Below are 24,258 nucleotides of genomic sequence, written 5' to 3' on the forward strand. Positions count from 1 at the left end.
CAGGATTTGGAGAATCGGGAGGCACACCCCTACTGAGAATTCCGAGGAGTACGGGAGGGTGGGGGTGACCGTTCAAAGACGTTTCTAACGTCTTAGAAAATAATTCTCGAATAGAACGGTGTCTTCAGAGATAACGAAAGAGGGTGAAAATGTATAATTTACTTGTCAGGTACCGCTTATAGAGTGCTTTTAGGTCCTCCTCACGAAAGCTCACAACATGTGCAAAGTTTTGTTTTTCCTTGTGGCCTGTTATCATCGCCTTGTACGAGTGTAGCCCTTTTTAAACTGATGTCATAATTTACTCATCGTCTTCACCTCAACTGTGTGCGGGACAATTGCTGTTGTTTTTCTTCAGAATGACTGTGTCCCAGCTCTGCTGGGAATGGCAACAGCCTACATGTACTTAAAGCAAACTCCGCGGGCTCGGAACCAGCTGAAAAGGATCGCCAAGATGAACTGGAATGCATGGGTAACTTGAACAAGGCGTAAAGGACTAAAGGCTTACAAACTATTTGAAGCTTAAAAACTTGTTTTAATTGTGGATTGAACAGTAAAGATCGGTTGCTTCGTTTATTCGAGCGAGTCGAGGTTTGAATGTAAATTATTTTAACAATGATTTTGAGATGGAATGAATATGAACAAGAGTGACCTACCAAGAATCTTAACGTCGACGCGCTCTAATTCTTGTTTCTATAACGAAATGTTAACACAATTCACAGTTGTTTGTGATAAGTCAAAGACAAATCTAGAACAAGAATCACATGTTTGCAGTTTGGCTTAGGTAGCGTTTTCTTTCTTTCTTTTCTTTTCTTTTCAGTTACACAACATCCATACCTATCTCCTCTGTCACTGGTTAATATGCTTTATTGTGATTTCAGGAAGCAGACGAGTTTGAAAGAAGCTGGCTGCTGCTCGCTGATATATACATCCAGGTACGAATAATAGAACTTTCCCCTTTTCCTGTCGTAGCCCACTACCTAACAAGGCTATCAGTATCAGTTACATATAGTCAGACTGAGAACAAATCTTAAAAGTTATCTTACAGAGCGTCTGACTATAGAATGTAAAGGAGGGAATTTTAGCTGAAATAAAGAGAATCAAGGCTTGTCTTTAATTTCAAACGATGATCTTCACGGCTAAAGAAAACAATGTATTCTTCGTTGAGAAAAAGTCACAGTTGGGCGTCGTTAAATTAGTGAAGTCTAAACCTAGGCCAATCTAAGTAGCTACTTGCTCTGTTGTACGTCTTCTAGACAGTGTTCGTCTGTTTTTGCTGTACCATTTGGTAGCTTTTATTTTAATTGTAAATAAACCAGTGGAGTCATACAATCTTACTTATCCCTTGCTTTATATGACAAGTGTAGGTGGCAGCGAGCGTAAAAATTTTTCAAACTATTGACGTTTTGGATTTCTGTTGACGGACCTTTTTGCAACTGCAAAGCAGTTTGAATGAGAATACTGTATATTCTTGAGCTCAAAATGGTGACAACTTGAGGCACGGCGTTTCACTTCATAGTATTAAACAGTCTCTTTGTTCTATTAATTCATTTAGTCCTGATAGCTTTTGGCAATGACTTTCCAGGGTTCGACTAATGAAAGTTCTTCGATTCTATTCTTGCGTTATATACTTTTTGATCGTCGGTGTTTTGGTATTTTTAACGTTATGTTATGTTCACAGTCTGGCAAGTTTGACATGGCTGGTGACCTGCTGAAGAAATGCCTCCAGTACAACAAGGTCAGCCATGTTTAACATACTGGTGTCATCCACATAATTTTTTTTAGAGATAAAATGCATGAAGCCAATATTTAAAACACCCCAAGGAAAAACTTTTATTGATGGAAAGACGACTAATATACTAAGGGACAATAATTATCAGGAGGGGGGGGGGAGGGGGGCTGAAAAACGAGAGGGGGGGGGGGCATTACCTAAAATTGCTGCCAAGATAGGGGGGCTCAAAAGTACAATCACTCATTTGACAGAAGGGGGGGGGGGGGGGCTTAACTTTTATTCGAAATGTAAATAAAGTTAAACGCAATAAAAGATTCTCAATACAGGCCTCATGATAGACTGTAACAAATATCAATACGAACAGCTGTTAAACGATTATTGAAAACAGTCCATCAAAATGAAAAGATAACTGATTAATTTTAACCCTTCTTCTATTTAATTAAGCTGACCCTATGTAAAGCAAAAATCATGCACTTGTTTTTCAGCATCCCCCATAAAACAATGGGAATCAAACAGATCTCGTAGACAGGCTTTGTCGGTTTTTGATGTGAATAAAAGTAATGTTTCTTCATCGACTGAATCGATTTGCTGAATTCCATACATTTCTGGCTCATAACAAAGTTCAACAGGCTCTCCCCCCAAGGATCTAAATATAATGCAAGCCCTTTTTCGTCTGTTATTTGAAGCGTTCAATCTCCTGTTCTTTGATTTTTTTCTCTGCTCCTTTCTCTTTCTGGCTTCAAAAGTTTTGGATTTTGAGCCAATGTGGTAAGCAACCCGGTACTTAGCAAATGCTCTGTCTAAATCTTCAATCAAGCGATCAACATCCTTCTCGATACCAGATGTTACATAATAACGTTTGTCATTATTGTAGCATGACAATATACAGTATATTACAGTAGCATGACAATATAAAAGGTATGTACTTAAAGGCATCTATGGTAATGGTGGCGGCGAGGAGTGAGTGCGTGTGTGTGTGTTGGTGGAGGGGGGGGGGGTGCGACGTTATTTTTAACATAACAGAGGGGAGCTTAGAACTAATTGTTTAGTCTTGGAGGGGGGGTACTGCCTAAGTTTTTGCTAGATAACTGTGGTTTTTCAGCCCCCCCCCCCCCTCCTGATAATTATTGCACAGTCCCTAATATTGCCACCATGTTAGAGAAGCCCCAACATGGCGGTATATCATGGGCGCTGCATTTTTCAGTTAATGGCCATTTTCACACTGGAGGATGGACAAGTCGTCTTAGTGTTGAAACACGACAGAAAGTTTTTGCACTTAAGTTATCTTTTTTTTTTTTTTAATAGACAGACAAACTTAGACTTTTTTTCGTCTTACATCGTGTTCGTTCCGTTTTGACACGCGGATCTGTCTGCCTGAGAGTGTATTGTTTATCTAAGCCGAGTTTTCCGCCCGTTGGCCATCTTCCAGTGCGAAACAGTCATTTCATGCTAAAATTCGTCCAGATTGTTTATTTCTACTCTAAATTCTGTAATTTTTTCATGCAACTTCTTGTAAAGAAGTTAAAATGGAACAGCAAGGAAAGTTTTTCCCGTTTTCTCACGTCATAAGTTGGGTATGTAACAGTGACATAAAGATATGACTGGTAGTGGCAACGTATGCAGCATATCCCTAGAGAATCCAATGACAATGGCGGGATGGTTATGTTGGTGTAGCGTAAGAGAAGAAGCTAAACCAACATGGCGGCGATGACGTTACGTGAACAATATCTTCATTCTGACCCCGCTGATCTCATTACCTGTTGCGGGCTCATAGCCATTATACCACGGATTAACCATAACAAGCAGCTGTGTTCAAACGAAATCACAGTGCAATGTTCTGTACTCTGAGTAATTTGATATATTCTCTTTGCAGTCTTGTTGTAAGGCTTGGGAGTATATGGGTTACATCATGGAAAAGGAACAAGCTTACAAAGACGCTGCCAAGAATTACGAGAATGCTTGGATTTACGGCAACCAAAACAACCCGACAATTGGTACGAAACAGTTATCTCGAAACGGATTATGAATAAGTAATCACTGTCACGCTGTTGGTTCGGACAGCGGGTGTATTTGTAGGAATCGCCTTCGCCCAGTTAACACGCCCACGGGGACCATTTTTCTTTCTTCGAATTCAGCTAAGAAGTCCGAAGTAAAATCCGAGGATTTATCTGTAAAACAAGCTTCTAAATTAGGCTCGCGTATAAAACTCATGTTGAACTGGTTATGTTGCATACAAATCCCATGATTCACTACAGGCATTTTTTTTTTTTTTTTTTTTTTTTTTTTTATCAAAACGCTTGTGGGGTATGAAGCTCGTACTGTGGACTTCATGTCACATTTGTCATTTCTGCATTTCCACCTCACAGGGTTTTGTTTGATTACCTTTACAGGTTATAGACTGGCGTTCAATTACCTGAAAGCAAAGCGCCTTGTGGACGCTATTGACGTTTGTCACAAGGTATTTATAATGAATTTTGCCCCTTAGTTGTTCGAGAACTGCTAATCCAGGATTAACAGTTAAATCGTGATTAGTTAAAAAGCACATTTGTAGAATCAAATTGTAGAGTCCAAAGAGTTTACGGGAACCTGTACAAACTGATGCTTGTGCTCGAGGATAGCTAATCGATGATCAGTGACATCAGTGAGCAATCGATGGATAATCAATACTTAGTAATCAGCTGATTAGTTACTAATTATTGCCGATAATCAATGAGTATTTGGCGACCGTCTGTCTAGGGAGACAATGGTTTGTACGCCATGGGCTGGTCTATGAACGAGCTTGCGAAGTATCTACTGTGGCTGTGCAGACCAATCCTGGAACGGCAGACTTTATGAGAAAGGTTGCGGATATTGGAAGGAAGGCATCCTGGCGAAGGTTTTTTCGATAGTTGTAACGCCAGCTTGCTATTCGTGTTAAATAAAGTTAATTGAACTTTTGCGTGTGTATTTCAGGTTTTAAACCAGCATCCAAACTACCCTAAGATCAGGAAAGAAATCTTGGACAAAGCACGCTTAGCTCTGAGAGCTTGACGTAACAGATCTGTCACACCTGCCGTTAAGAATGATTTACTGTCACCTTATGTTCTTGCTAGCCAGTAGTTTCATTCCACTCAGTCTACTCCAGACGCACATCTAATGACCAAGTTATCTTTCTTCAATCTCAAGCTTTGCTCTGGACCTCTCCTTACAGCAGAATCGGTTCATTTTGCCTTGACACTTACAGAAAAGAATTTCACTCGAATAGAGTTTGTAAATAGGTTTGTGACTTTAAAGTCAATTACACAGCAGTTTAAGACTAGGAATAAACCCGCTTGGTTTGTAAATAGTTAATAAATTATTAAAACGAAACATTTTGGGTCATCTTTGTTGATAAACATCTGCCTTTTGAGACACGCGGTGCGGGTGAAAAACTGGGTTACGCTGCGGTCACGTGGTTACATTAGCGCCAAGTGTCATTGGGGTTTGCAAAGGAGGCCCAGGGAGAGCGAGTGTACGAAAACAGCCTGATTCAATGCTGATTGCTGTCAGTTTATAATTAAAATGTAAAATTGTGTGTAGTTAGTGGTGACAGGGCCGGAGAGAAGTAGGCTCGATTTCCGCCGTCTCCCGGATTCTCCCCGAAGAGAGGGGAGATGAGTGCGGGCTCATTTTCCCGAACAGCGGCTGGTAATCGAGCCTAGAGAGAAGCAGTCCGAGGGAAACAGGGGCGAGCGGTTAAGTAATTGGCACTCGTTCCTGATATCACTTCTGATTGATCAGATAACTTATTCAGCGTTACGGTTTGTACGGTTTTTATAAGTATCTCGGTTTTTGCGACAAACATAGAGTACGTGATGCTTTAGACGCCATATCTTTACTAGTGAAATTTTCCGCCACGTATACCCGCCATACCCGGGTCATGGAAAACCTGGAAAGTCATGGAATTTTAGAATTTCATCTTCCAGGCCTGGAAAGTCATAAAATTTAGGTGTGGGTCATGGAAAGTCATGGAAAATGATGTGTATTAAAAACTACAGAATACATTGGGTTTTTTTGCGAAGAAAATAGTAAAAACGCCCAAAATGAAAGGTGATTTCTAAGAAAATGGTCAAATTTAGGTCATGGAAAACTTGGAGAAGTCGTGGAAAAGGTTATGGAAAGTCATGAAAGTTTAAAAGCTCAAAAGAGTACGAACCCTATTCTTGTTCTCTCCGTGCTTTGGTTGTCTGTTTTATGGTCACGTGGCGATGACTAAATTCAGATGTAGGCCGTTCTGATGATGTTTACCTAAGAGTTCTCTCGTGCGACCGACATTATGATACCATCAACCAGAAATAGCAGCCGTTAAGTCATGTTCTGGTCTTTCTTTCAAAATTAAATCAGCAAGATAATGTTGTTTTTGTCAAAACAATTACCCTACTCGCGCGCATTGGTTGTGAGATGATTATAGCCACAATCAAATACAACATATCCATCGCGCGCTTTTGGGTCGAGCCTGTGACTAAAAATGACGTTTTGTTTACACGACAATGAAAATACTTTTTTTCTCAATTTATTCACGAGCAAACGACGAACCTTAAACTCATAACGAGGCTTAAATATGATTGGGAAGGAGCAGAGCAAGGAATAAATTCCAAACACCTGACATTGTATTGTTGTGTATTGTGTATTGTGTATTTAACAATTACTCCACGAGAGCGCGTTGTAGTTTGAATTGCACTGTAATGTACCGTAAATCAACCAGGCTTTGCGCCATTTACGCACCAGGAAGACTTCGGCGAACACATTAGGTGCAAAAAGGTAAGGAAAAAGTTACACACGAGGACGCTAAATCTGTGACGCCTTACACACTACAACAACTAATCAACATCGAAAAGTCAAAAACGTAATGTACAATAAAAGTTTATTTATAAACGTGTCTATCTTGTAGCAGCAACTCAGTTGTGTCTTTGAAATAGTACAAAGGCTGAAAAATAGGCAATCGAAGGAGTGCATGTGGTTTCAGCTACCATAATGAAAAGTTATTGCCTGTGTTCGAGTGACCCTGAAAAAGTCATTGTGAGAAAATGAAAGAGAATCTCTTCAAAGATCAATAAATTATATGAGACTGTTACATTTACTGTAGGTTTTTTGTCTGCTTTATTGACTCCCGTTTTGTGCATTTATGAAAAGGTTGCAAAGCTGGGGTGTTACTTTGGTAGGTGTATGTTATATGTTAGTGGGGTTGCAAATTTGTAGGGAGGTTATTTTCCAAGTGATAAAGAGGGATTTTTAGACTGCCATTATACCTTAGGTATCTCTCTAGCGATCACACAAGTTTTGTGTATATTGACCACGTATATTGTATATTGTATATATATTGTGTATATTGCGTTTTTGGCCACGCGTGAGCGAAGCTACTATCTTGGACAGATCAAATGAAAAATTAAGACCACACCTCCCCTCTCCCATTTCAAAGATGGAAAAATGGCGCGTTTTGCTTTGCGAGCGAATTCATCATTGATTTTGGGGGGAGGGGGGGGGGGGTTAATTTCTCATTTTAATCTGTCCAAGATTGTCCGACGTTCACACTGACGTTACCAGTAGCTTCATAGGTCAAATATTATAAGATGAAACCTGCAATCACACTTTTAAAACTAAACCTAGCGCAAAGAAACTCAACCACACCAAAACAGTGGTCCTGTGTGAAAATGAAAACGTCACATAAGTATTGTATTTAAAAGGAAGTGTTGATAAAGTGCGTGTCGTGTGTATTCTATTAATATGGAGATGAAATAGGCATAGTTGCGTGTCATGACTATTGTCGCAAAGACTGAGTTATTGCAGCGTTGTTATGAAATGTTTGCAAGGCAAATAAAGAAGTGGAAAACTGAAAAAGCACCTGTCAGAACACGCTTGTACTCAATTCAAGCTATATTGTAACATTACATTCCAGTGGTATTATGAAAGGTACCGGGAAATGAATTCGTGTTAAATGAATAAAAGAAAAAGAGGCTCTCGTACTTGAGATGGAAAACCATTTTTCTTTTTTTTTTTGTTTGCTTACGGGCGAAAGCGCGCGTAAATCAACTAGCTGGCAGCTGTTGACGAGACTGATGGAAAACTAAAGAAAGTAAAAAGAAAAGAAGAAAAGTCTAGAAAAGATAAAAATATATATATTATGAAGAGGACAAGTGGGGTCGAACCAGAGGTATTTCTTGTGCTATTTCATCTACACATTCAAGTTCTTCTGAATTTAAAGTTCTAAAACTGTCTTTGTTTACACTGAAGACCTTGAGGCAAGACTGTAAACACTTCAATTCCTGAGAACTTACAATTTTTTTCTTGAAAGTCTCTCATGTATTGGCACGGTTTTCCACGGTTAACGGTTAACGGTTTCCACGGTTAACGATTTTCCACGGTATTATTGCAGTGAGAGACAAATGAAATCAATTTTAGTGATAGCCGATATTGTCCAAAACCGTTTGAAACCGCTCAAAACCAGCCATAAATCGTGCAAAATGCATCGTAAACCGTCAAGAAAACGTTTGAAACATAGTTCCAGTAGGCGATGGCTGGTCAGTGACTCAAGGAGTTAGTTAATATTCCTACTACTTCCTACTTACTATTCCTACTATTCCGTCAATCTTGCTTACTATTTCTTACTATTCCTCTGAAAACATATACCCACTCTTCACTACCAGCGAGCAAGACGTTTAAGAAATGAAAATCCCAGCCAGCTTTTAGTGTGATGTCTGTCAACTAGCCAGCAAAGTTGAAAATAGCAAAAGGAAGACAATGCCAGCCAGTGCAAGAGAAAATTTTCCAGTTTGCCAGCAAGCGATAGCATACACCAGTTTTTAGCCGGCCAGAGAAGTTTGCTAAAAAAAAAAAAATACGCTAGTGATTTGAAATTATAATTGTTCTGTAGCTCCCTTGACGCCTTCAGTCCCAAGTTCAGATTGGGCGTACGATGTTTAATCATTAAGGCCCCTCTAAAAGTAGCTCATTCCAATAATTTGCTTGAGCGATTACAGTGGTATTATCTTGTGCTGTTTGTATATTGAATGATCTTTTGTCTGGAGAGTGCGGGGAATCAAGCTGGATTTCAAACAAGGTCCTGAAAAACTTAAAACCTTCACACTTAGTAAGCTGCTCATTGTCACAATTGTTCGTGGCCTTTTCTATTTTTGATCATTGCCTGATGATTTTGTTGAAATAAACAACAAAATATTGCTCCATTAAATCCCGCATCCTTGTAATCTGAATCTTAGATTTGTGAGACGCAGTTCTTCGGACTCACGTTACAGAATGGTCGGATGGCAAAGAACATTTTCTAACCATCGTATACATTGTCAGCCGTGCATTGTCGTATGCATTGTCAACAATCCATCGAAGGAACAATCGTTTTCGAAAAAACAGCACTTAAAAATTGTAAGAATTAAATAAGGTAGAAGGAGTCCATTAGCGGTACCTCCACGACTTCAGGTCATCCTTCTGTCGTTATATGAGTTTTGGCACGTGCGCATGCTCAAACCTCAAGATGTACCACATGGAAAAAAAGACCGAATAAGCAGGGATCTGTCTCATATGGTCTGGGGGCCGACTTTTCCCTCCCTCGCTGTCTTGTCCTGGAACAAGGTATTGAGTTGAGCAGCGAGAACAATCTCCGGCTGGTATAAGCGATCCGCAGGCCGAAATCTCGTGGTGCATGGTCATGGTACAACGCTCAGGCAAAGTGTTCAGAGATACCCTCTGTCAGCTGGTTTTTTTTTTTTCTTTCTTTGTTTTGTTGTTGTTGTTGTTTTTATTTTTTTTTGTCTCACTCTCTTTTTCAGTCATTTTGTCTTAAATATATGGAAGACGGTAACTACATTTTAGTAATAGGATGATCACATTGACTTTAAGGCTGGCAAGTCGCCCATAGGGGAAGAAGTGTTCATTCATGTCCCTTGTCATGTCTTTATCAAATTGTCGACGCTCTTTTGGCTCGTCGCGCAAAAGAGCGTCGCGAGGAAGGCTATACTTCTGGGTAAACAACACAACGGATGACAAAACAAGACAAACATGAGGTGTCATTGTAATGTTTATATACACAACTACAAACCAATATCACGTCCACGACGCGCATACCGCAAATAAATACATTTACAAACGAAAATGCTAATATTTGTTGTAAATATTTGTTTTTCAGGTTTCTTCGAGTCAAATACGAAATGGCACCAAAGATTTACTGCACAGAACTGTATGCCATAGACTGAAGATTAACCTGACGATAACAGCTGCAAGTGGTTTGTTCTTTTACATAAGAACTAAATATCCCTTTATTCTAAAGATTCCTAAAGCCAGCGATAACCAACCAGACCCAGACCCAGACCCTGGGGAGGGTCTCGCTCTGTGTTGCTCCCTACTACAATCCCATCAATTGGTAAAGCTCGCTAAGTTTCGCCGGGTCTGAATGGTTAAATTGAGTAAGTAGCATGTTAGTGTTCGCCCGCCTAATTGAACAATAGAGTATTCCTGTCGGGTGATAGTTGCCCCGCGGAAAGTTGATGTTCTGAAAACCAATATTAGAGTTATAACTTCCAAGAGCAAACTATCAGACCGATAGTCGAAAACAGAAACACTAATGTTTTATTGTTCACCACTGATTGGTGTGTAGTACCGCTGTATATTTTTACGAGTTGTTTGTACTTACACAGCGACACCACACATCAAGTCTTCATACGTCAGTAACAAAGAAACCTGTGAGGATATGAGCGCGCGCGCTTTAGAAAACCAAAACCGGTTTGTTTGTTTGTTTGTTCTTACAGTACAAATAACCCCCTTTCTACTGTATATATAACTAATAAATAAATAACTGTAAGAATATCGCCGAAGAGTACTTAGTAGATTTGGACAACCTTTGTCTTTATTTAATAATTCGAAAACAAAGTGGGAGGTTTTTTCGCGGACACATACCATCCATCTCGATAGGCCTCTCTGCGAATGAACGCTACCACGTCACGTGCTCAATTTAAACCAATCAACCACGGAGAAAATTTAGAGGTGAACTCTAAATATCCTTGATGGATAAAACTTATCCGCACAAAAAAGCCTCGCAATTATTTTTCTAATTCATTACTGCGCCTTTCAATAACATACGGACTCCGAAGTTCAATCCCAATTAACGAATTGCATGTTTTACTGCCGCCAATCACAATTACGCCGACAACTAGCTGACCGCAAAAAATACAGACACCGACAAAGTGGATAAAAATCCACCAATAATAGCGGCGCACCACCCCTTTTGACCCAGCTGAGCCAAACGTGCCGCAGTGATTGATGGCAGCGAAAAGCTTAACGGTTGGTTGAATCTTGAACCTCAGAGTCCGCATGTAGGCGCAGTAACGAACAGCCAATCGCAGACAAAAATTTTTTAATGTAACAGTACCTACCAACCATTGGTAATTATTGAGCACAAATAACTTTAAAAAAATTTTCCAAGAAAACGAGTTCATGGCTTATATCAAGATGGATCTTATGGATCAATACAACACTATTACGACGAGTATTTTGACTTTCGAAGGGAAGAAAGTTACCTTTAACTTCATATACCTGCTGTTACCATCAGAAACGTATACGGATACCAATGACGAACCGAGCCACCTTGAAAAAAGCCTGGGAAAGCCAACGAATTCGAAACCATCCATGGAACCCAATCAATAGATGCAGTTTCCCGACAGGTCTGCAACTTGGAATGCTTTCACATTACGTTTAGATGTAGTGCCTGTACATTTCAATGCCACGAAGACGTTGGCCATTCTTTCATCTTTACTAACACTGTGATTGGTCAACTGTACTCAAGGTGGCCCGTTTTGAATAGTGGCGACAATAAGAGCATACATCTTAGGGTGTGGTCAGACGAATGGCTGCGTTGGGTATTTACAATACGCTATCAAGATAGCTTGCAAATCTATCCAAATCATCACCAGACGCCTTGGAGAAAACACTGCTTATTCGGTGAATTTCCACTGCTCCACTCTCGTACACCAACACCTGTCAGCATAAAAAGAGTGCACTATAAACGACACTCATTTGTGCGGCAAGATTTATCAATTTCCTATTCCCACTAATAGTGACCTTAAGTGTTTATTTTTTTCCTGAACTTTTAGAACACCCCATAGTAAGAGAGAAATCAACTAATTGTTGATCCTCCATCGGCTGTGGGTACAGGGATCTTAATGAAATTAGTTCATATCACTTACACGAACTAGTGCATAAAATTGCAAAACTAAATTTAGCTAAACAAAGGAAATAATACCAAATACAACTGTCGATTGCTGTTTGCTGGAAACCGTTGGGTACAAAATGCAGGTTTTTCTGCATTAACGCAAAAAAAAAAAAAAAAAAAAACTTAGACAATAATTAGATATATATAAAAAAAAAATAAGCGCAGAGCACTAATTATAAAAAATATATAATTATAAAAATATAATTGTAAAAAAAATAAGCGCAGAGCACTAATTAGGGACCCTTCAGAACGAATTGGAATTTCGAAATGTTGGTTTTTGAGGAGAGGGGGAAACCTCTCGTAGCAAGGCCGAGGGCAACAACAAACTCAACCCACATGTGACGCCGAGTCCGGGAATCGAACCCGGGCCACATTGCTCTCACCACCGCGCCATCCCTAATCCCCATAAGTGGAAGTCAAAGAAATTTCATCAAACAGTCAATCGCCACCGTTGGAAAATTCAACCTTAACATTTTCAAGTTTGTCCAAATTTTAATTCATTAATTGGAAAAAAGTAGTTTATATCACTGGTTATTGTCCATTTCTACTAGCCTCCTGCTATTTGTCCGACAAATAGTTACTGTTTGGTGCTTAGCTACTAAATAATGTAGAGATTGCCAAAATCATTCCCAAATAAACAATAGCTTCCCTGATGTTTCGATTGATTGCACAAATATTGGGATTGCACCTTCCTAAAAAAATATGTATCCGAGAGGTCGCAAAAGCCGTGAAGATATTAGCAAACTGATATGGCAACACAAGGAATAAAACCCACAGAACTGATACAAAAAAAATAGTACAAACAATATAAAACCATACCAGCTCGGCATGCCTTCCCGGGATTCCGATTCCTGAAGCTGAATAATCACTTGACAGTTCAAAACACGTCACACTGTAAGAAAATGTTAACAAAAACTTGCAGTACGAAGACAGTGCGCGATTGGAACTATAGTAAATCATCTACTACGATTGTTGTTTCACTGGAAATAATCTTGTCATGCGAGACATCTTGGTCAACAACTTCAAACGCAACCAAAGGCAAGATGTAGCACATTTGTTATACGCTACAACTTTAACATGAGCATTATTCCCTGCGACATGCAGGACAAAGTTGAAAAACAAAACAGATGAGAAAAGTTTAAGTGAATTCCAACTGTCAAATCATGTAACGTAAGGTTTAAACTTTTCGCTACACTTTCAAAACTGGCATTTCTTGAGGAAAAGATGTTCATCACTTACCGCCCGTGTTTAAATTTCTCTACGGCAACTGGACCTTGATCGCTTTTGAGTAAATCCCTGTGATGACAACCAGAGGATATAAATACATCAACCTTAATCCAACACCATGCAATGTACTGATTTCGCTAGAAATTGATAACCTGCCGGAAATCTCGCGAGTTATAACAAACAAACAAAGGCAAGACAATATAGAGAAAGTTTGCCACGTGACTCCCTAGTGACCTTTTGTAGAAACGTAACGCTTTTTTTTTTGAGCTCTAATTGGTTGACTAACAAAAATGAATAACAATGTTGAATCAAAGTTTTCACAGTGTATTCAGTAAACGCTACAAAATCCCCACACACTGGGGAAGTAAAGTCACAACTGCAACACTGTTAAAATGGCGTGGTTTCATTCCAACATGTCACGCAACATGTTCATGCGATTTCTCTCACAACGGCGTTTAGAGACAAGTTGCACGAGACTATGCACAGTGTAACATACCTTGCAAAGGACAAAATCATTTCAAAAAAGTTCTAAAAAAGTTCAAATGTTCGTTACAAAGCATGTTAAACTGTGCAAAGCTTCGTGAAATTTGTCTCTCAACCGCGTTGCAAGAGACGCGCAGCGTAATAACGCAACAAAGCAAATGGAGAAGCGCCTTATTAACTCATGAGGCAAGATCGAAATAAACAAGTGATTACATGTGTTTTCGCTGGTTTAGGATGGTAATTATTTGGAACGTTTTCTTCACGTTGGATACTCGTTTTCGTTTCACTTTTGTAGAAACGTAACGCTTTTTTTTGAGCTCTACTAACAAAAATGAATAACAATGTTGAATCAAAGTTTTCACAGTGTATTCAGTAAACGCTACAAAATCCCCACACACTGGGGAAGTAAAGTCACAACTGCAACACTGTTAAAATGGCGTGGTTTCATTCCAACATGTCACGCAACATGTTCATGCGATTTCTCTCACAACGGCGTTTAGAGACAAGTTGCACGAGACTTTGCACAGTGTAACATACCTTGCAAAGGACAAAATCATTTCAAAAAAGTTCTAAAAAAGTTCAAATGTTCGTTACAAAGCATGTTAAACTGTGCAAAGCTTCGTGAAATTTGTCTCTCAACCGCGTTGCAAGAGACGCGCAGCGTAATAACGCAACAAAGCAAATGGAGAAGCGCCTTATTAACTGATGTGGCAAGATCGAAATAAACAAGTGATTACATGTGTTTTCGCTGGTTTAGGATGGTAATTATTTGGAACGTTTTTTTCACGTTGGATACTCGTTTTCGTTTCACTCGCTACTGAATTCGAAACAGACGCTCAACAATTTTGCTTGGCCCCTGTGCTTCCTGAGCTTCCACTGATTTTAACAGAACTCTTTGGGTTGAGAGAAAAAGGAAACAAAAGAACCCCTGTCGAATAAAATCTACTCGTGAAGTATATATGTTTTCAACGGTTTCCTGAAATCATTGTTAAGGTACAAATGCAAGCCCTACCAAACATGCAGAGTGGCGTTGGAATCTAGCACATAAAACACGCTTGGTCTGCTGTTAGACCACCGCAATGATAATATCCCACTACCACCAGTAGATGCTGGCCAGCTGAGAAGCGGTAATTCTACAAAACAAAATATGAAAAGTCGTTACTGAATAGACAGTTACCAAGGATTAGTTAATCATGTGGCGCTTATTGACAGGGTGAGATTTTCATTTGTTTCACCAAACTTTACATGTTTGAGCGTTCATAACGACAAAAGAGACAAGGTCATTCATGCGAAGTCCGAATACATCATTGCTTTTGCGTGCCACTTGCAGCTTTCAATTGACCAATTTCGATATATATAGAAATTCTAGCTTGGCTACGAGGCTTATATATCGAAATTGATCTATTGTGCCCTAAATCCACTTTAGACTGGAAATAGAAAATCTCTTGCAGCTACTGGATATATCACTGTGTCAATCGATTCTGTTCATGTTTTTCTTTTTTCTTCTGCTTCTTGTTTCCTTCTCTTTTTATTACATTCTGTTTGTAGGTACAGACAATTAAATCATCGTCACAACAGAAAAGGTCATTTTTAATCTAACAGACAAGACATTACTAACGATCTTAACGGCTATTAATTAGGAAGCATGCAAGTAGCAATACAAGCGCAGATGAGGAATCCCAGAAGTTAAGTCGTACAACACTGAATGACTTGTCACAATTATAAATCCCATAAGCCCACCGCAAAAATGGGGATAAAGGGTATACCGATGAGAGTTCATGATAAACTTCTGACATAGAGCATAACTAACTGCATGAAGGTACCAACCATTCTTCAAGTTGAACAGCCATAGATTACCAGTCTCACTTCCTGCCTAATAAGAACAAGAATAAACAAAACACATTTAATCGTGACAAGTCGATCCATTTCTATGGATAGTTTTACAATAACTGTCCCAATTCCCGCACGCTGATTGGCTCGCAGCTATTGTCTATAAGAGTACAGACAATAAAAATGACGTCAGATGTAACGCGCGCGCTTTCTCAACGAAAAAAATCGCTAATTCCGCGCGTACATTTTCCATGTTATTGTAAAAAACAAATCGACGGCAGTTTTCTATGGTCTATACTCTTATAGACCATAAAATGACGCCATAAAATATCCAAAACTTGGCAGTGAAACCACTCGCCTGCGGCTCGTGGTTCCACTTGAGTTTTGAACATTTTTTGACGTCATTTTATGGTCTTATGAGTATAGACCATAGAAAACTGCCGTCGATTTGTTAATTAACAGTATAACATTAGCTAACTAAAATACGGACAGATTGTATGGCTTGTGACCTGGGGTATGAATTTACATTTGGGGAACACATTTCTTAGAAACAAGATACTCAAACGAATTACTGTAAGAATTGAACTAGTTACAATAAAATAAACCACTATCTATGATAAGCACTGATGCCTGGCTAAACTAAGAAACATTATGCAGAAAAAGTCTTGGTACTTGAAAACTCGAAAATGTGTACAAGTCAACTCTCAAGACATAAAATTTGCTTCCAAGACAAACGTTCCCATTTTTGACCATTAACAAAACAAGGAAAACAACGTTAAAGTGTGTGCTAGTGTATCCAGTACTTTATAGAGGGAATGCTTTCCAGAAGATAGCTACTGATTTGCCTTATTACATAGTGAGACATTGTATCCAAAATGATAACTGACCAGCATACAAGGCAGCTGCCAAGGAGACAAATCAAGGGCTGTAATCCGCACTATGTTGTCTGAAACCAAACAGATTACAACGGAATATGTGAAGAATAATTTAAGGTACGAAGAGCAGTAGCGGGGAATGAGAAATGAAGAAAGGAAGGAAGGAAGGAAGAAAGGGAGAGAGGGAGAAACAGAGGAGGGGAGGGAGGGAGAAAAGGAAACAAGAAAGGAGAAAGGGAGAAAGGAAGCGAGGGAGGGAGAAAGGGATGAAGGAACAAAGAAGCGAAGGAAAGGAGGGAGGGAGGGAGGGAGGGAGGGATAAAGGAAGGAGGGAGGAAAGAAGGGCGGCCGGTAGCATGGAAAGGAGAAAAGAAGGGAGGGAAGAAGGAAAGGAGGGAGCAGGGGACAGAAAAAGGAAGGAAGGAAGGAAGGGCTGGAGCTCGGGGGAGAGCGGATGAAAGAATGGAAAGGAGAAAGGAAGAGAGGGAGGGAGGGAGGGTGAAGAGATGATACAAATCAATTCACATTTTCTTTACCAACATCAGGTCTGTGTGCCTTCGGTGGAGCTCGACCGCCGTGCCTATCACAGTGAAGAATATAACCCTGGAAAAACAACAGGAACGAATATACTGAATGTAATTTTAAAAAAAGGAAATACATTATTACTATAAAAGCATAAATACTGTAAAAATCTCAATATTTACAAAGGGAGAATTTTATCCCGCCATGGAGTCCAGGAGAGCAATAACAATTGCGTAGAAGGTAGTCGAATAGCCTATAGAAAACCGCAAAGTCCATATGTCCGTCAGTACGCATTGTTGTATTAAACGAAGTTATGTCGATTAAGCCCCATTAGAAGTTGAAACCACAGGAGATATCTTTACCACACCTTTACCAATTTCTAGAGATTATACTCTACCCGCTCCCCCTCCCCCTCCCCTCCCCTCCCCTCCCCATTACCTACTGGGTTTTCTCTTGGCTGCCCCTTCATCAGTAAAAAATAGTCATTAACCAAACATCCAACACACTCAAGAATGAAGAGCAACTGTGTTTAACCTTAACTTTATAATGTAACTTCCGTGTCCCTTTCAAGAGTACACATAAAAACCTTTTAGTGAGCTGCTCCTTACCGCATCTGTAGCAACATAAACTTGATTAGGATCATGAGGAAGAAACCCCACTCTTAGCGCTTGTAAGTTCATCTTGTTTGGAAAATCCCTGAAGAATAAAGGGCGCTTGTTTATTGTTAATACACAATTAATACCCAAACTAAGAAATAAATGAACACGTAGGAAAAAAACGCATGGACGCTTGCAGGACTCACTTTGCTTAGTACTGTATCGAGTCTTATTGGTTACCCCTTGCATAAAGGGGCAATGGTGAACTAATGATAAGCAGCATGTAATCAAATACTCACATGTTTCTCTTCGGAAGAATAAGAAGGTCTGGGTATGAGATTAAAGAGCATGGAGAAAAACCATAACTCCTTCCAAAGAGTTAGTAATCAGGGCTGAGTTGCTGGAAGCATGGTTAGCGCTAACCATTGGTTAAAAGGTATTAAAACCTATAGGTTGTCATGGTATTTAACCCGGGTTAGCGCTAACCATGCTTCAAGCAACTGGGCCCAGGACGTCATTTGCCCAGCATGACCAGGAAATAACCTCAAAACCCGACTTACTGGAAAGGTTTTTCTAGCAGCTGGAACACTTAATTCGATTAATTGAAAAAAAAAAAAAACTAAAATAACTGGAAAACAGTAAGGCAGCCTACAAGGGGACATTGTTCTTGGAAGACACGGTTTCAACACGATTTCACGCGCTCAGTCAAAACTCTACCGAAAGCTACATATGAAACAGTATCCGTGTAAACTGCCACTCAAAACTTATTCCACTGTTTTATTTTAATTCTGTCAAGTGTATACGGAACATAACTCCTAACGGTTCATTATTTCCAGCTGTTAGTCAAATCTTTGTTAAATTAACTTGCCAAAAAAAACCAACAAACCTAAATGGCGAATGAAGAGAAATTGAAGAGCTTTTGATGAGTTTAATTTTTCCTCCAGGAGAAAGCCCTAAAATAAAAAAAGTAAAGATATACTACAAAAAATTAACACTGCGCGGGACCGCGTTTACGAACAAATCGTACACGAATCAGGGTCTTCACCAAAGGGCGAAACAAAATGGTCGATAAGAGAAAAATAACTTGAAGATTTGAAAACAAACTGGACTGCACAGGGTCTAATGAAGTCTAATGTTAACACTATCCAGGATTAAAGTGAAAGATATAAGCTGCACCTCACCATCAACTTAGTAAAGTGTGGTTTATTACATTTAAATAATTGAAAACGTTTGTGCTGCACGTCTAAAGACACAAACAATTTAAATTCCATCTTGGCCATCACTTCTTTTAAAATAGTCTCCATGCCCTACTACAGTAACTCTTAACACAACTGGAACCATTCATGCAAACAGGTCTTGGGTTTTTAACGTGTTACTGAAATGGTTCACATGCTCCAATTCAAGTACCTTTCAACTCCATTTAATCTCAGACATTAATTATGTGAAAATACGAGGGACAAATAACACAGTGTGGTAAAGAGAAGGAAAAAATCCGTTTGCATGTGAACAATATGCGCCTTGGAAATGTTTCCACTGACCTAGATCCGACTCTGAGCCTGCACTGTTTGCTTTGTCAAGCTCAACAACAACCTGGCAGATAGAAAAAAAAATGACAAAAAAATTAACTTGTGGAACTCGTTGCCTTCTTGTACTAAAGCAACTAATTCACTCCCTATTTTCAAGACTAGCTTACATTGTAATTAGAATCTACTTATCTATAAGCTTGTGTCCTATAGTCCTCCGAGATAGAGTGCATGGTGCTTGCGACATTATCTTTTATTTTCTTACGATTGTTTATTTAATTACGATTGTTATTTACTTACGATTGTAGCTTTTTCTTGTAGTAGTAGGGGGTCAGATTGCAATAGGGACGCGAGTCCTGTTTCTTTCCACCGTCACAGGCTGTATTTTTACTGTATTTCTATTGTATTTCTATTGTATAATATCCTCAGTGACGAATTCATTAAATTAAATTAAATTAAATTAAACTAAATTAAATTGAATTAAATTAAATTAAATTAACTATTGCAGGTAATACAAGAAACTTGAGAAACAGAAGCAACAGCGTAGACCAACAGATAAAAATATGCATTACCCAAAGGTATATTGCAGCGTTTTCTTCTAAAGAAGCTAATTGAAAAGACAATCCTAGCATGTCATCTGCAACAGAAACATGAACCAGACAGTTATCAGCAAACTACAGCGTGATTGCAAACCACTGAACAATTAAATGTGGAAATTGCCAAGCACTAATTAAACGGAGTTGTTTACGATGTCTATTGTATTCTTCAGTTATAAAATTGTTTGCATCTGCTGCATGAAAGGACTGGAAAATTGTCAAAACCACCTTTTAGGTTCAGGAAAAAATAAAGCATTGTTTTTTCTTTAAGCATTAGTTTTTCATTTCACAGGTTGTTCAACAATTTTCCAGAAATTTCCGCCTTTCATCTTCCGGCTTGTCAATTGCTCAAAAATACAGAACAAAACTAAATAGAAAAAAACACTAACAACACGGAAGTTTCCTTTGACTACCTGACGAGAAACGGTGACTTGTAATGAGCGACGAGAGTAATTGTGCTTTTCATTTAGTTTTGTATTCTCCGTTGTAACCTTATATTAGTGTGAATCCTTTCACATTAAGTTTTGCTCTGACACCAAAACTAACCATTTTAAGCCTTTTCCTTATAAATGTACAAACCCTGCATCGCGCAACAGGTAAGGGCTCTTACTTTGAAGTCTGTGAATAACATCCTTAACTGAAATATTGCAGAGCGGTGCTTTCCTCTGGTAATTAAAATTTTCATAAATGTTTATTAGGATTTATCTGAACAGAAACCTAGCCCACATCGCCCACCTGACATTACGTTTGATCCTCCAGAGGCCCTCTCACTATACAAAAAAGGAAGAAAATTATAACCACACACAAAAATTAACCTTTCCTGGTTTTTTTTGTGTGTTTGTTATAGCCGTTTTCTTGTTGTTGGTGTTGTTGTGCATGCACATCTCACGTTGAAGCTAGGTTTGAACACGATAAATCCCTGAATTCTTTTTAGTTAATCGATTTGCATCTCGTTTTTGTTTGTGTGTATACTTACTTGTATGTGTTTTTGTTTGTGCGTTTGCCTTTGTTATTTCTCTTTGCTTGTTCGTTTATTTTCTCGTTAGTTTATACAATATTTACATGTTTGTTCGTCCTTCATTCGTGGGTTTGTTTGCTTATTGTTTGGTCCTTTGGGGAAGAAGATTAAGCTTAAAACTACGTCTAGGAGGGGATCGGGAATGCCTGTGGACTCTGAATCCGACGTAAGGTTCAACATATAAACACTTGTTTCTCATCTACTTTTTTCTCAAAGCTAAATTAATGATAATTCACTGCTATATCAACTATTTTTATTCGGTTCAACTGTGGTTATAATAAAGTTTATTTCTATTCTTTACCTCGTTGCAGCGGAAATTTCTTGCAACATTAGTCTGCGGTATGAATATTAAATTAAGATAAAATTCATTTAAAACAAACGCAATTCATTCAATCTTTTATTCTGGTAGTTTATGGTTAAACGCCATACTAACAGCTGTTATTTTATTTCCTGTGGCCCTTTTCATTGGCTGCTTTTGGAAGATCATTTTAGTTAATTAATCAGTTAATTAATTAATAATAATTTTTATTTAATTAGCTTTTCATACCCACGGAAGAATAAGGTCAAGTGAAAGAGTAAACTCAATTATCGCTACTCTGCAACTTTTACTGAACATACTAAATCGAACAGTTTAAAGTAACTGGAAAACAGAAGTAATAACTGATTAACCAACATTTAAGAGACTTTATTAAAGGTTTATGCATACGTTGAAACTTCATTATACTGATACACCGTATTCACAAATGGCGGACGCGCGCGCAGAAAACTGGTACTAGGCACCAAACCGAGGCGTTTTAGGATGAACTGTGTGAGCTTTGCATAGAGACTAATCATCCGATAACTACTGAGTTTCTGGTTTTTCTGATCACTGATTTTATTCCAAACGAGTTCAAGCTCTACTGTTTATTGCTTTGTTTCTTTTAGCACACACAAATACAAAGTAGACACTCACGGATCAGATCGCTACAGAAAATACGAAGGGATGTTCCCCACTCTAACAGATACTACAAAGGTTTGTTTGCTGTATATTTTGGAAAGGGAAAGTAAGACAGGTCTTGAAGGAAAGAAAATTAATCTACACTTTGAACGCATTTCCAACGAAGGTTGTGTGGTGATTCGGAAGTTCCGAGCACAAAAGATACCAGCGCCATTTGTCTAAGCAGCTTTAACACGAAAACAAAAAGAGGAGGAAGGAAACAACTGGTAGAATCATTTTATAGATTTTTTTTGGATACTTCAACCATGACTTCACTTTTTTGGCGGATTTTTGGCGATCTTCCTCGACGTAAAAAATTATATCATGTATCGCAGATTGGCCAACATTCACGCAAGCCATTGAAAATGCAGCTGTTACCAAAGTCGACAGGAACGTCTGGAAATAATGTGTCAATTTTACTGATTTCAAAATAACGATTCTGCAAGGAAATTCAGGAATATTAATTTTACATTTGGCATTTTGTAACTGCGTTACCGGGAACGGAAAAATTGAGGTATTTTAAAAGTGACAGGCCAAACACGACTCCCGCTGGTCGCTAAATGTACGGTTGATCGATCCGTGCTAGATTGTGTTTCTGGGGAAGGTATTTTTCGCTTGTTTGACCACCTATAGGATTTAGTCTGACGCAAAAAAGTAGTTCCTCTGTTACGGAATGTTCTAGGTTCTTATTAGCGGCCAAGTTTTTTGTCACTTACGTCCTAGTTAATTTTCCGTTATTGTTTTATATTTTTCCCGTTAGTCTCATAGGGGCCACTTAACACTTGTGGCACCTAATTATGCGTACTCGGAGTATATAGCACATGTTATTTTATTTTCTCGCTGCTTTTGCTTGCGTGTTTTGGGGTAGCGCATATCTACCGTTTAGTTACAAACATTCTGTCAAGTCACTGCCGTTTAGTTTATCTTTGTTTGGAGATATCACCGATAAGGTTCGTATCGTCGTGTTTATGCGTCTTGTATTATTTGTTCTTATTTTCGTTTCACTTGTAATTTACGCTAATGCTTATTTTTTAACTTACTTGTTCTAGAACCAGTTTACTCAGTTTACTAAGTGTCTTCGGTGATTGAATAAAATTTTGACGTAGCGTTCGCCGGTATTTTTGCGGCTACACCTCTAAAGCTGTAGTCAGATGACTTCGTGGAAATCTAAATTAACACTATTGCTTCATTTAAACTTGAATCATTCAAGAAAGGTCACTTCATAGGAGCAACTGATAAGGTCCACTGAAGGACCGAAACTCGAGTCTTGTTTAAGAAACAACTTTAGACACTAGACAGAAGAATCACTGTAGCATACTTGAAACTCACAAGACAGTTGCCGACTGTCTTAGCTTGAAATATCTGCTGGATAGGGCCAACCCACAGAACAAGCTAAGAATGCAATGCCTGTTGAGGCCACAAAGCTAACGCAAGGAAGCTGAAAACAACTGGAGGAAGCCATAGCTCTTGAAACTGAGAACCAACAATGAGGTGCTTTGTAAAGACGTGGACCAAAACATTTTAACTGATCTATTCCCGTGAGTGCCTACTTTGTATTTGCGATTGCTGTGAGAAACAAAGAACTCGCTCGAAATAAATCTGCGATCTGCAAAAATTTCCTACAAAGAATTCTGTACTTATCCGCCAATTATCGCCCTGTAAGCTTTCACTCGCAGGAACATTATTTCTTGTTTATCCTAATACCTCGTCTTGATGCCAAGTTCCAGTTTTTTCCCGCGTGTCCGCATTTGTGAATACTGTGCTATGTTTCATAAGGCAGTTTATATGCTACATGAAAAAAACACTACTTTTTGCCTTTTCAAGTTAGTTTTAACAGTGAAGTGTTGCTACACCCTTAAATTCACAAGTTAAGTTTATACAGTACAACAAATTATGCCGCACTTGTAAGGTACCTTGCAGTTAAATACCTAATGCAACAGCCAACACATACCTGTCTCCTGGCATAACAAGTGGTAGCAAAGACACAACTGGACTCAAATGGCTGTCATCTTTCCTCAAAATGCCAGCTGCAAAAATTTCAAACAATAACCAACTAAGTTTCGACACCACTTGTCCCCTCACACTCAACGCATTCTTGTTTGTAGCTTTTCCTTACTCCACACAAAACGCAAAACAAGTTTGCAAATTAACAGTGGAAGGGCAGTTATATGAAATGAACTTTGTCCGAGGACGGGTGATTAATTTGGGTGATTTCATATATATATGAATTTTCATTAATCGCCATATAACCAGAACGGTTTTCCACACATTCTCCATCATAAATTTGACAGCTTTGCGCTGCATAAGGTTTAATATTGAGATGACTTTGACAAAAACACTGATTAAAATCTAGAGTTTTTCCGTGTACTCCTATCAAAAGCTTCCGAGACCATATTATGAAGCAAAGCTGAGGAGTTCAACCTGCCAGGAGGCTGGCCAGTTGGCTATTTTCAAAGCGTGTATGATTTCCATTTAGCACTACTTTAAGTAAGGAAGTAAACTTTATTTAGCCAGGGTGGCCCATTCAGCTACATGGCTGTTATCCAGAGGGGCCCTAGATAACAGGTCCAACCTGAGAGCTATAACACGCTTGCTTCACATGCACTGCATCGTTTACACTGGAAACTGCCTAAGTGACTACAGGAGACCCAC

General features: G+C 38.9%; 2 protein-coding genes across 5 annotated transcripts in view; one reads left to right on the forward strand and one right to left on the reverse strand.

Annotated features, from left to right (window-relative positions):
- LOC146488546 (tetratricopeptide repeat protein 21B-like) overlaps positions 1–5,089 on the forward strand; it is a 55,045-nt gene extending 49,956 nt beyond the window's left edge. For both annotated transcript variants that reach the window (XM_085118194.1, XM_085118203.1), the window contains 6 exons: positions 356–469; positions 879–932; positions 1,679–1,735; positions 3,603–3,723; positions 4,120–4,187; positions 4,682–5,089. In XM_085118194.1, the coding sequence (XP_084974320.1) occupies positions 356–469; positions 879–932; positions 1,679–1,735; positions 3,603–3,723; positions 4,120–4,187; positions 4,682–4,759 (492 nt within the window). In that variant the 3' untranslated portion in view covers positions 4,760–5,089. The remainder of the gene's footprint in view (positions 1–355; positions 470–878; positions 933–1,678; positions 1,736–3,602; positions 3,724–4,119; positions 4,188–4,681) is intronic.
- A 4,666-nt stretch (positions 5,090–9,755) lies between these two features.
- The window catches only part of LOC146488547 (cytoplasmic dynein 2 intermediate chain 1-like), a 38,064-nt gene continuing 23,561 nt past the window's right edge, over positions 9,756–24,258 (reverse strand). Inside the window, exons 23-37 of one of the 3 annotated variants that reach the window (XR_014866370.1) lie at positions 23,558–23,633; positions 20,932–20,964; positions 20,348–20,382; positions 19,589–19,653; positions 19,032–19,083; positions 18,380–18,446; positions 17,506–17,593; positions 16,912–16,978; positions 16,388–16,446; positions 15,498–15,543; positions 14,683–14,803; positions 13,200–13,256; positions 12,780–12,852; positions 11,530–11,725; positions 9,756–10,026 (exon numbers count right to left, since the gene is read on the reverse strand). Coding sequence is in view for 2 of the 3 variants with exons in the window: in XM_085118244.1 (XP_084974370.1) it covers positions 11,612–11,725; positions 12,780–12,852; positions 13,200–13,256; positions 14,683–14,803; positions 15,498–15,543; positions 16,388–16,446; positions 16,912–16,978; positions 17,506–17,593; positions 18,380–18,446; positions 19,032–19,083; positions 19,589–19,653; positions 20,348–20,382; positions 20,932–20,964; positions 23,558–23,633 (953 nt within the window). In the remaining variant the exon portion in view is untranslated. Of the gene's footprint in view, positions 11,726–12,779; positions 12,853–13,199; positions 13,257–14,682; positions 14,804–15,497; positions 15,544–16,387; positions 16,447–16,911; positions 16,979–17,505; positions 17,594–18,379; positions 18,447–19,031; positions 19,084–19,588; positions 19,654–20,347; positions 20,383–20,931; positions 20,965–23,557; positions 23,634–24,258 lie in introns of all 3 variants that reach the window. The other 2 variants (XM_085118244.1, XM_085118260.1) reach the window with 2 other exon arrangements.

The sequence above is a fragment of the Pavona decussata genome, unplaced genomic scaffold, assembly GCF_977016875.1.
Source record: "Pavona decussata unplaced genomic scaffold, jaPavDecu1.1 SCAFFOLD_9, whole genome shotgun sequence".
Taxonomy (NCBI): domain Eukaryota; kingdom Metazoa; phylum Cnidaria; class Anthozoa; order Scleractinia; family Agariciidae; genus Pavona; species Pavona decussata.